The following is a 13,967-nucleotide window of genomic DNA, read 5'->3' as shown; positions in this document are numbered from 1 at the left end:
TTAAGTTGGCTTGTGTAATGGGCCTTGTGGAAAAAGCCCATTAGTTAGTATGTTTGGTTTTATTATAAATAGCATACTAGTCTCTTATCATTGCACACAGCAAATCCTAATTTAGAGTGAGAGAGGTTATTGTTATTCTTGTGAGAGAAAGTAAAAGAATAGCAGTTATAACCAATTCTTGTGTTCTTCTTCTTCCTTGTTCTTTGTTCTTCCCTTGTTCTATACTATGTTATTGGTATTGAATTCATAACACCACTGAATAATTGATAAAACCGCATGACTAAATTGAATTAAATTGGATAAATCAGATTGAGTAAACCGGTATTTATAAAAAAAATTATATAGTTATTAAACCGATTGAATCAGCGGAATTTGTCTCTAAAAGAATCACGACATCTACAAAATTTCAAAATATTATAATTTTACAAGTTCGTTTTTTAAATTCAAATTGTAAACTTAGTCATCACATACAATAAAATAGTAAAAAAAAAATCAAATAAATTTTGAACAAAATCTAATTCTAACATTAAGAGACTAACAAAATAATTATGGTGTCTAATAAATTAAATCCAATGAGATAAAGTTGATTCAAATAAGATTTAGCGAAGTCAACTTATATTTTAATTTTACTTTTTAAAATTAATATCAAAATGATATCGTTTTGTCCAAGGAAAATAAAAACAAGCATGTAACCCGTAGGTTTTCTAAAGTTGTCGGTTCGCCGATTTTTTTACAAGTTTTTGTTGGTTCAGCCAAATTTTTACGAGTTCAATAGTTTACTCGTCCAACAATCAGATCATACTAGTGACATTTAAATTCCTGATTCGATCAATTTTACCATGGGTCTAGTTCGAGTTTCAAAACACTAAGTATTGTAACTAAATTTGGAATTAAATCTTATATTGAATGAATCTAATCCATATTTTTTGTAACAATATTAGTAAATCTTGTGTATAAGATAACAAATTTGAAATCCGACCCTAAATTGTTTTTTTTTTTAAATTTGAACATAACAAATTAAATTTTGCTAAAAAAAAACTAAGACTACCAAAAAAAATCTCGAATTAAACCATATATTGGATGAATATAATCCATATTTTTCGTTAACAGTTTTAGTGAATGTTGTTTATAAGATAACAAATTTGAAATCCAATCCTAAATTGATTTTTTGTTTCAAATTTGAATATAACAAATTAAATTTTAGATAACTCACTCAAGGAAAAAAATCACATTCAATATTATATAACTAAGTATTTCGGCCTGATTTGATAAAATTATGTAACTAATTTATGAATGAAATATTTATATTAAATTTTTAATACCATTTAACAACCATATATCACGGAACATATTAAAATCTTCTTCACAAACAAATTTCAATCTTCTATAAATAGAGCACAATACTATTCCTTCAAATTCACATTTAAATCTCAATTGTATGTGGCAATACTATTCTCTCCTATTTTATCACCCTCCCCTTTCTTTTATTATTGTTAATTAATTAATATTTTCTTCTAAACTACTCTTTCTTTGATGTTATTTCAGTGGACTACTCTGCAAGAAAACCTCCCAGGTACTTCATTCACTTTCATGTTTTTTTAATACTAATTTTATTTCAACTACTAGTTAAATTTTTTATATGATAAATTATCTGTTACTTATAAATTGTTACTTATAAATTCATCTTGAATATTTTCTCCTATATATATTTTTTAATTTTAGTTAGAGTTTAATTATTTTGTTGCAAAATATGGAAGCTATAATGGACAAGAAGCGTAAGAGCGAGATCAATGCATTGTTGCAAAATATGGAAGCTATAATGGACAAGAAGCGTAAGAGCGAGATCAATGCATTGTTGCAAAATATGGAAGATGTGAAGAAAACCGAGTTAAAAAATATAACCCATATGACTATGTTTTTATCTCAACTTGCTCCAGAATATTATACGGAAAACGAATTAGCAGAGATAGAAAAATCGAGGCAAAGTTTGTGTTTAGAAAAAAGCTTACAGCCTATTTTACCAAATTCGATTGTAGGAGAAAAAGTGGACATCGAAACAAGTCTCCAGTCAAGTGATGAATGTATCATATCTTGTGAAGAAAGAAGGGTGAAATCAAAGATTTTAAAGAAAAGAGCACTACAAGAGCAGGCTCCAGAAACTCAACCATTGCCTCCACCTGAATTGCCTATTCGTCTCAAAAACCTCATTAATTTCTTAGACGGCAACAATATCAAATATATTATGTCTAAGACATTGTCTCAATCAAATCTCAACAAAAACCTCAAACGTCTTTCAATGCCACTTACACAAATTAAATCTGATTTTCTCACTGACAAAGAAAAGAAAATATTAAATACAAGGGATAAAAATCATAGACCGGTTGGCCTAGAAGTGGTTGTGTTGGATCCTAATTTTAAAAAGTTTACAATGTCTTTGAGGAAGTGGGATATGACGTCTACTAGTATTTACAATATTAATCAAGATTGGACCCTTGTTTTGAAAGAAAATGAATTTAAAGAGAAACAAGTATTCAATATTTGGTCATTTAGGGTTAACGACAAGTTGCACCTTTTACTCGATAATCATGTCGAGCAAGAAATTGAAGAAAATGGAGAACTGAATAATGTAGTTGTGAATCTGAACAATGAAGGAATAATCGAGGAGACAAATGGCGAAGATGGCTAATCCGATAATAATGTGGTCACAATTAGGATATTAGTTTTATGTTTATTTTTCTTTACAACATTGGTCGTTATAAATTTTTTTAATGAGGAAGAACATTATTATTGTTTCTTTGATGATCTTATATAAATTTTATATATTTCATAATGAGTATTTTCATGTTGGACACATGCATCTTTGGGAAAGTGTTCTTGTGGTATTTGTTTAATGTACAAAAATTGAATAACAATATTAAATGTATTGATTTCCTAATACATTATTCCTTTTGAATTTTGAATTTCATCAAACAAAATATATTTTTTCATCTACAAAAATTGTTCAAATATGAAGAGTTTAAATATGAAGAGGAGATAGCAATTGATGTTTCCATAAAAGATATGAGAATGTGAAATATAAAAGAAATATTTAATTAACTAATAATGGATTATCAATTAATATCAATATAAATTATGATATATTATTATTACTATTATTTATTAAAAAATTGTTTGACTGATTATTATTTTATAATATCAATTATGATATTAAAATGAAACTTGATGAATTTTACTATTAATTTTTTGATATATTGAATTTCAATTAAAATATTTATTTATATTTCCATTACTTTTAAATGTACTCTTTTTTATCATTGTAATTTTAGTTTTATGCTATTTAAGTCTATATATATTTGATCTATATTGAAATTAAACTCTACAATACATTTTCTTTTATAAACGATGATATATATATATATATATATATGTATATATATATATATATATATATATATATATATATATATATATATATATATATATATATATATATATATATATATATATATATATATATATATATATATGGTGAATTCTTATCTACCCAACTCAAAAAGTTGGGTAAGGTTACCTCCTGTGTAAAATGTCTTGAAAACAACAATCAATTGTAATATTTAATAAATAATTAATTATGTTAAAATTAAATGACATCATATGATTGGTTGAATGTACACTACCCAACTTTTTGTGATGGGTAGAGAAGTTGTCCCCTATATATATATATATATATATATATATATATATATATATATATATATATATATATATATATATATATATATATATATATATATTGATTAAAAGAGTACCAACAGTACTCAGAATTACATAAAAAGGATTTTGTCTCCAAACAGCACCAGCCCTATATAAGACAGAATATAATCCTAGATGAAATCTAGAGGACTATGATTCCATTCATAAAAATTACAATACACTTTATGTTTTGTTCCCAAAGCTAGCCACCACCAAGAGTACATCTTCACACCATGCACAATTTCCTCAATATCTCCAACAGCACTACTGAAAATGATATTATTCCTCTGATTCCAAACACTCCAGCATAAAGCCATCCAAAAGACCGCTGCTCTCCGAATTGAACACGAGCTCCTCATGTTTTCCATCAACTGCATAAAATGACCTGGACAATCTGTGCCTGTTACAACATTTATACCAAGCCACACCAGAATTTTCTCCCACACTTTTCTTACAAATGGGCAGTTTAGGAATAAATGTATAGAATCTTCTAATTGTCCACACCCAAAAACACACAAACTTTCATCATTAGGCTCTATTATGCCTCTTTTGATCAACTGTTATTTCGTTGCTAGTCTATCCTTCAGCAATCTCCAGCCGAAGATTTTGACTTTCGACGACAACCATGACTGCGGTCATACCCCAAAATTTGCCCTCATATATTTACTTTTGCACCTCCTTTCATCCGCATACACCCTCTTAAGTCATCTGCATTCATACAATCAGGCACTTTAGTTCAAAAAAAAAAGATTTTTAGGTAGTGATCTAGATATTCTTGGTAATTGCATTTTTTACTCACAGATGGTGCAGTTGGCTACTACATTCAATTTGAGGTATATTGTCACACCCCTCATATATTTACGAATGTTGTTTTGTCTCGAACGAACATGTTGGTCTGGCGGGTGAAAAGCGGGGTAAGGAGTGCGATTGTTAAGAGGGCCTGAGTTCGAATCCTACTTCCTCCTTTTATTTTTGTTTATAGTCTCTTATTTTATTATGTTAGGAATTAGTTTTTTAATCATTAGTTTATATTAAATAGGGTTTCTATTATTTGTTAGTATAGGTATTTCTATTGACTTTATTTCATTACACTAGGAATTAGTTTTTAATCATTAGCTTTGAGTATAAGTTTTATTATTAGTTAGTATAATTATTTTTATTTTATTAGGTCAAGTTTTGTTCTAGTTTGTTTTAGTATTAGGAATAAAAGAAAAGAGAAAATAAAAATTAAAAAGATTGCTCATACTGTCATGCGCTAAAAGATAACAGCAAAACACCAAATCTTTCCAAAAGAGACAAGCTTCTTAATCCAAATCAAATGTTCCCAATTTAGACTCAATCAGAATTAATCTCCAAGACCTAATATTTCACTATAAGAAGGAAGGGGATTTCACAAAACAAGGACCGATTCGGCAGCCAGAAGAGTCTTGGTGAAGCTCTCAAAAATCTTCAAGAAACTCTAAAATCGGATTCAAGTTTGGAGGAGGATTCAAGGGAAACGAAGCATTCTAATTGATTCCTTGATGATTTCTGAGCGTGAACCAATCGTCATCGTTGATCAGGACTCCCTTAAATGTTCACACATGCTCACGGATGAACAGTTCTTTTTTTGAATCGATTCAATATATACATGCCTCTTTCACATGATTTGATTATACCTTCATGCTTATAATGATGTTTCTCTTCTTTCTGGGTAATTTAATTGAGGTTTAATTGCAGATACAAGGATCAGCCATTGTTAGGGTTTGTAAGATCTGAATTGGGAATTTTCGTGAAAGGGCCAATTCGTCCAAATTGATCATGTTCTCACGATTAGGATGTTATATATACTCGATCTGATTAATTTATTTGCGTTAATTCATGGCGATTTGCAGGTTCTGAGCAGGGGATACTATAACCACGTTTGAAAACCGTGGCTGTAGGTGTTGGTATTTTTCCAGAAAACCCAATGAAGAAGAAGACCAGTAGCGCGCGTTTTCTTTTTCTTTTGAAATTATTGTTTTGGCTTCTATTAATTACTCGTGTGCGATTCCCTTAACAGCATAACAACAGCGGCGCAGTGGAACAGAGTGGTACCAAACGTATTGGTACCCAAGGGCGCCTGTTCGATCCCTGGCAAAGGCAAGATTTTTATTTTGTTTTCCTCTCAATTAAGTTACAATAGAATCCAGTGTTCCCTGTCCACGCGCATCTATGGTGTGTCCCCATACAACAACCATCAGATTGAGCTAGCGTGAAATCTAACGCTCACAAGAACCCAGTTCCATGGTGTACCTTCAGCAGCGCATCATACATAATCCCAGCTAAGTTTCTCCTTTTATTATTTAACTATTTCTTTTAATTGTTTCTTTTTTTTATTTTTTATAAAACCATTTATTTTTAGTTATTTGTTTTATTTATTTTGGATTTAATGTTTAACTTAACTTAATTGTTTAAGTATTTAATATTAATTGACAAAAATATATTAGGAGTAAGTAATTCATTCGAAACTTTATTTTCAACAATTTAATTAATTGGGTTAAAAACCAACAATTAATTTGTCTTTTTATTTATTCTATTAACCATGATTAACTCGTGCCCTAATCAGGGTTTACGAGAATGCGCCATACACTAAAAACATATTTATTTTTTCTGTGCCTTTTCAGGATTGTCTTTCCAGGTGCCTTCCGACTACGCGCCACGTCAAAAGAAAGAAGCTAAGTTCTAAACCCTTCTTTTATTATTATTGTTATTTATTTTATGTGATAGAACTCCTCCTACACTTATATTTTTGTCAATTCTCTGATGATCAGGTTCAATGCTTAAGGCTAGAGGCGAACCTTTGCCCATCAACCTGCCAATCGAAGCTAAGTATTTAATTTAATTTTTAAGTTTATTCTGTTTCTTTTTATTTTTAGGGTTTGCCCTTTTAACATCTATTTGAACTATGCATGCACTCAGCTATTTTTCTTCTTTTGCCTTGCCTCTTTTCAGCCTTAACCTAAAGGCATCCTCCGAATACCGACCATATCAGGTCAAATGCAAAAAGTTAAGTGCCCTTTATTTAATTACTTATTTCAAATTATTGTCTCGACCTTCTTATTTTAGGGTTAGAGACGTTCGCCTCTGAATTAGCCATACACTCACCCTATTTTTGGTTTGTTTGCCTTTTCAGGGTTCGTTGATCGCCAAAGCTACGAGTTTGGTAACCCTAAACTCTAATCTTTTATTATTTCTGTTTAATTATTACTTATGTCAAACCCTATTAAGGGATCCGCTGGTTTCATTGTCCCCTCCCCCATATTATTGTTGTTCTTGCCTTATATCATCTGCGTGGTTAGTAAAATAGGGAGTGACAACCATGAATTGAATTTAGAATCGCTAATTTACAAGATAATATAATTGAATATAATCACGTGATTGGTGCACACACGCACGCTTTTGGGTAACCCTCTCTGTTGCCTGTTGTCTGTTGCCTTGTTGCCTTGTATTTTGTGCAGAATAGCCAGTCCCTCGAATACGAGGATACCTCAGCCATGTTGCCTCGATAAAAGGTCATGAGACCCTAAAATGATGCTGCCTTCAATACACTAACATGACCTCGACCCTCGGAAGTTGCCCACGAATAAGGCTGAGGTATCTTCTGGTTGCCTACAAACAAAGGCTATTCTGATCCTTCCTCTTAGACTACCTGCCTCTCTATGGCATGGGTCAGTCTTTGGGCGAACGATAACTCGACGACCCTTCTACCTCCAAACGAAAGGCTTCCTGCCCTCTTATGGCAAGGATTGACCCTTTCATTCTGAAAGGCTAAAAAGAGACCTATCATCTGAGTTTAAGGTAATTGCCCCTAATGGCCTTGCCAGGCTCTATTTTCTATATTCTTTCTCAAAATTCTTCAAAAACTGGCTACGCTCATTTACGAGCTAAAGTCCATTTTTCCTTTTTCATCTACATTTTCTGAAAACGAGCAAGCAAAGCAATTAAGAGCCCATGGAAAACCATGGATGCAAAGGGTGCCTTACACCTTCCCTTTGCATAAATTACCCCCCGAACTTAGATTTCTTTAAAAGGTTTTTTTCTGTTTCTTTTAGCCTTTCTGATTTAGTTTGGATAAAATAAAAGTCGGTGGCGACTCATGCTTAACCGCGACATTTCGATCGATAAAAAGTCAGTTCACCGTATTAAAGAACTGGCGACTCTGCTGGGGATAAAAATTCGATAAAAGAGGGGTTACCTTAAAAGTTTAGGATTCACTTTAAATGTTTTCTATTGTTTGTTTTGCTTGTTTTAATTTCCAAGGCTGTTTTGGGAATTCTGCTGTGTGAAAGATCCTACACCCGGATCTAGTGTACCTTAGGTATGTGGCATGAGACCAGGGAGGTTGTACGACATGTATCGTTATGGTTGAACTGGTGGCCACCGTTAGTGCGACGCTTTGGTTTGTCCTGATGGCCTTTGAATATGATCAAGGAGACATTTGGCTACCGCGTGGTGTCATGAGCACTAATTCGCCTTTAGAACCTTAGTTGAACTTGACTTTGGCCTATAGGAAGTAGCGAGATAGCTGGCTTTGGATTCTTGACTGAAGTCGGTTGATACTCGATGCTACACTCATTGAGATTGGACTCTAGGGATGCTTTTGGCTGGCCGATCGAGTGCCATGTTGAGACAATGCCCGCGAGAAAGATCAGGGATATGAGCACCATAGAACCTGGTTACTTTTTAGGACAGGTTGAACCAACTAAACGTCAGTGGGGAGGGTACTTACCTACGGACTTCAAGCAAGCCTCTAAACCTAAGGACACTTGTGTGACTTGCTTGTGCGTGCTACTAACCCTTTTGTTTCCTTGCAGGTTTTTCTTGTAGGACTTGTTTGTTCTTATTACCTTACGTTTTGCCTGATGCATGACATCATGAAATCATAAGCATAACATGATTTAACTAATCCTTTCAAAGATCTTAGGGATTTAGGGCGTACAGTTTCAGGTACCTCTATCAAAGGTTGATGTCCTAATCAAGGGGCAAGAGGATTTATTTTCCTCTAGCCACATACCTTCCAATTCAAAGACACAGTACCTATCAAGGGGCAAGAGGATTTACTTTCCTCTAGCCATATACTTTCAAATTCAGAAGGATCCCGAATCAGAGGCGATGACCCACTCGATATGGTGAGCTTGATTCCCAAGGAAGAACATCCAAGAATCAGAGTTCTTCAGACAAAGACGCGACTAAACTATTTTCTAATGTTGCTAACTAAATTCCTAAAGATCCTTGAAAAGATTGCATTTGCATTCATAACATCACATAAAACTGACTTTTCCTTTCAGGTCGACCAACTGGTGAGAAAAATACCTTCAACAAATCAATCCGAATCAGATGAACATTCTGGAAGCTTGACCCCCAGACTTCTGAAACATTCCAATCAGATATACATTCCGGAAGCTCGAACCCCGGACATTCTGAAACATTCTTATCAGATACACATTCCGGAAGCTCGAACCCCGGATACTCTGAATCTCTACACCAGTTCAACAACAAAGACACAAGTCAGATACACGTAAGCGCCAATTCACAAAGATCAATATGACTCTGGCTAAAGTGTTGCAACAATTGCTGAAGAAAGGGCTAATCACTTTGAAGGACCCTCCGAGGAATCCTAGTACTTCCTCTTCTCGTTATAATCCTGATGCAAGGTGTGCATATCACTCTAATAGTCCCGGACATGACACCGACAATTGTTGGACATTGAGGAACAAGATTCAAGATATGATCGATGCTGGTGAAATTGAATTCCCTCATCCCAAGACTCCTGTAAGGATCACTGCACCCATGCCTAATCACGACAAGACTGATTAATGTCTAAGTGGATGAACTTTTAATCATTAGATTTACTTTCGTGCGCAAATTTTATTCTGTTTGTTTAAACATTCGAATCATGATAGACATTATCTGTTTTAATAATCATCATCAGTGCATTGCATATGTTTGTCTTGGATACATTATTTCGTTATCACTCATTTTAAATTGCGTATTTACTTTGCATATGTTTTGTGTTTATTCAACTCCTGCTAAGCTGTAAGCCTTTTGAGGGGGGATGACGAAAACGATACCGCAATCTCATACAGTATGCTTTTGGACGGACTATGTTGACGATGTACAGGCATTGTTTCAATTCCTAAACAGTGGAGATATAAGGATGTTAATCCCTCGTCAACCCCTTTTGAGCCTAAGAAGTAGAAGTTTCTTTCTTGTACTAAATAAAACCCTTGATTATAACCTGGGGCAGGGTAGTTCTCAGTTAATTTGTTGTGCGTTCTATTTTAAGAGAATCATTCAGTACACCTTTCAACAAAGGTTTCAATCACAAGCGTTCAGCCGCACACATCAAAGAAGTGTTGGAGATGTCAATCAAAAGCCAATGATGGTTCATCAATCATTAAGCAAGGCAGTCAATATCTTTCAAAAAAAAATGAAAAAACATATATACAAAGAAAAGCCTGCTAAGTCAAAAATCAAAAAGAAGACTTAGGCAAAAATCAAGGCATCCCGCTGACTGTAAGTTCAAAATAGACAGTTCAGGCAAAAGTCAGGGATATCAAAAAGATGAAAAAAAAAGAAGTCAATAAATTCTTGAACAACACAAAGTTGTGACTACAAAAAGAAAGAAGTGACTGCCATCTCAAAAATTCTCTTTGTTTGTGAACCATCAACATTATCAAAGGCGCAAATCCAGAAATCTCTTGGAACCCGAGTGCATAAGTTGAATTAATTGAGTTTAGGTCTGAAGATCATCACGAAGAGGGGTGGGTATAAATAAACTTTGAGCCTTTATCCTTTGTTTCTTAAACCGTGAACCGAGCCACGTTACAACCCTCGAAAGTCCTAACTGAAGCATGGTTAGTTCGAAAGCATACTGTTACCAAAAAGGTATCCTGACTCCTTAAGGTTTACCACGAATGCTCAGTTGATACTTCACTTTTACAAACATCGCGTTTTTTACAAAACGTCGCGTTTTTACAAATATCATGATTTTACATCTCCAGTTTTAATGTTCTTCAAAAACTCAAGACAGACGTATGCATTGCATCTCATGAATACATTATTAAACATATTCTGCTACATAATTTCAAAATGTTAGCAACAGAAAGAATTTGCACAGGGTACAACTAATGACTGAAAGTTATCCCGACAGACAATATTACTCCAAGAAGCCATGTCTCTTATGTATACAAGGGGCGTGTTTCGCCCAATCAATCTGGGGCAATCAAGTCAAGATTCTGAGAATCTCTCATGGATGCTCGAACAATCAGGGGCATGCATCCAAGTATATCTAAAGCTACTCCCCAATCAACAAGAGGCATCATCCAGAGTCTATGATTATTGGAGGGCATATCGCCCATAGTGTACATCTCATAAAGTCCTCGCGAGGCGAATCTTTTCAAAGTTCCTACTAGCTGGGGCAAAGATATACAAGGCATGTTCAACGCTTCGATCAATACCCAGTGGCATGTTCTAATCAACACAAAGTCCAGGAATGGCAGGTGCTATAATCATTGGGGGCAACTTTCAAGACACCCATATCTCCCCACAAAGCCGGGTTCACAAGATCACATCCCCACAGAGTAATCATTAAGAAGACATCTTCAAAAGTTCTCGTCCTGACACAGATATGGATCCCCAACAGAGTTTACATCTTCAACACTGTCGTTTCTCCAACATTTTGCTCTTCGCCAACATGGTTTATTATGGTCTTTATTCCCAATCAGGGTACATCAAGATACTAATCATCCCCAAGAAAGAATCATAAATTCCCAGCTAAGCATCTTCAAGACAAGACCAAACATTAAAATTACAAACAATAGAAGGATTTATTTTCTCAAGATACCCTAAATAGCATAAATCATTTTCATACATCATGTGTCATAGTAAATTCATATATAACATACATAGGCCTCATTGCCTATGCATAACATTTCCATTCATAAACATTACAATACATGCATCACAACATTGCATAAAACTAATGTTCCTTTTTCAGCCCACTTCTACAATCAAATAAACATTGTCTTCTAGATATAGTGCAGAGATAATCAAGTCAAAGGTTTAATTTTGACGCTCATTCAAAATGGTGATTTAGTTCTGATACTTAATTTTGGATATCTTCCAAAGATATTTCAGAGATAATCAACACATATATCTAAATTCTGATACTTAGTTCCGGATATTCTCTAGAGATAGTTCAGAAATGATCAAGACAAAGATTTAGTTCTGACACTTAATTTTGGATATCTTCCAGAGATAGTTCAGAAATGATCAAGACGAAGATTTAATTTTGACACTTAATTTTGGGTATCCTCCAAAGATAGTTCAGAGATAATCAAGACAGAGATTTAATTCTGATACTTAACAGTTCAGAGATAATCAAGATAGTTATTTAATTCTGACACTTAGTTTTGGGTATCCTCCAAAGATAGTTCAGAGATAATCAAGATAGTTATTTAATTCTGACACTTAATTTTGGGTATCCTCCAAAGATAGTTCAGAGATAATCAAGATATAGATTTAATTGTGACAATTATTTCGAAGATAGTTCAGAAATAATCAAGACGACGATTTAGTTCTGATACTTAGTTTCGAGCATCCTCCATGAATATTTCAAAGGATTTAGATCTAATTCAGTCACTACGAACAGTGCTGACATGATCAATCTCCAATAAACTTTCTCTCAAGGCCTGGATGGCATCTTTAAGCCCATCTCCGAAAAGTCCCTTTGTCATCAGCAAGGGCAAATTTCTTGGTATTCTAGTGTTCAATCCTCTTCTACCTTCAGATTCAGACAGGCACACATGCCAGTCTACATCTTCAGATATAAGAAAATTGAACAGGGGCAGCTGTCATACCCCAAAATTTGCCCTCATATATTTACTTTTGCACCTCCTTTCATCCGCATACACCCTCTTAAGTCATCTGCATTCATACAATCAGGCACTTTAGTTCAAAAAAAGGATTTTTAGGTAGTGATCTAGATATTCTTGGTAATTGCATTTTTTACTCACAGATGGTGCAGTTGGCTACTACATTCAATTTGAGGTATATTGTCACACCCCTCATATATTTACGAATGTTGTTTTGTCTCGAACGAACATGTTGGTCTGGCGGGTGAAAAGCGGGGTAAGGAGTGCGATTGTTAAGAGGGCCCGAGTTCGAATCCTACTTCCTCCTTTTATTTTTGTTTATAGTCTCTTATTTTATTATGTTAGGAATTAGTTTTTTAATCATTAGTTTATATTAAATAGGGTTTCTATTATTTGTTAGTATAGGTATTTCTATTGACTTTATTTCATTACACTAGGAATTAGTTTTTAATCATTAGCTTTGAGTATAAGTTTTATTATTAGTTAGTATAATTATTTTTATTTTATTAGGTCAAGTTTTGTTCTAGTTTGTTTTAGTATTAGGAATAAAAAAAAGAGAAAATAAAAATTAAAAAGATTGCTCATACTGTCATGCGCTAAAAGATAACAGAAAAACACCAAATCTTTCCAAAAGAGACAAGCTTCTTAATCCAAATAAAATGTTCCCAATTTAGACTCAATCAGAATTAATCTCCAAGACCTAATATTTCACTATAAGAAGGAAGGGGATTTCACAAAACAAGGACCGATTCGGCAGCCAGAAGAGTCTTGGTGAAGCTCTCAAAAATCTTCAAGAAACTCTAAAATCGGATTCAAGTTTGGAGGAGGATTCAAGGGAAACGAAGCATTCTAATTGATTCCTTGATGATTTCTGAGCGTGAACCAATCGTCATCGTTGATCAGGACTCCCTTAAATGTTCACACATGCTCACGGATGAACAGTTCTTTTTTTGAATCGATTCAATATATACATGCCTCTTTCACATGATTTGATTATACCTTCATGCTTATAATGATGTTTCTCTTCTTTCTGGGTAATTTAATTGAGGTTTAATTGCAGATACAAGGATCAGCCATTGTTAGGGTTTGTAAGATCTGAATTGGGAATTTTCGTGAAAGGGCCAATTCGTCCAAATTGATCATGTTCTCACGATTAGGATGTTATATATACTCGATCTGATTAATTTATTTGCGTTAATTCATGGCGATTTGCAGGTTCTGAGCAGGGGATACTATAACCACGTTTGAAAACCGTGGCTGTAGGTGTTGGTATTTTTCCAGAAAACCCAATGAAGAAGAAGACCAGTAGCGCGCGTT

General features: G+C 33.8%; 1 protein-coding gene across 1 annotated transcript; it reads left to right on the top strand.

The window, feature by feature from the left end:
* Positions 1–1,750: 1,750 nt before the first annotated feature.
* LOC131593148 (B3 domain-containing protein At3g25182-like) lies at positions 1,751–2,686 on the top strand. The gene has a single exon (XM_058868329.1). It carries the CDS (start codon positions 1,751–1,753, stop codon positions 2,684–2,686), a length of 936 nt encoding a protein of 311 aa, XP_058724312.1.
* Positions 2,687–13,967: the final 11,281 nt, after the last annotated feature.

This window comes from Vicia villosa, linkage group LG1, assembly GCF_029867415.1.
Source record: "Vicia villosa cultivar HV-30 ecotype Madison, WI linkage group LG1, Vvil1.0, whole genome shotgun sequence".
Taxonomy (NCBI): Eukaryota; Viridiplantae; Streptophyta; class Magnoliopsida; order Fabales; family Fabaceae; genus Vicia; species Vicia villosa.
This window is presented reverse-complemented; position numbering and strand designations above follow the sequence as displayed.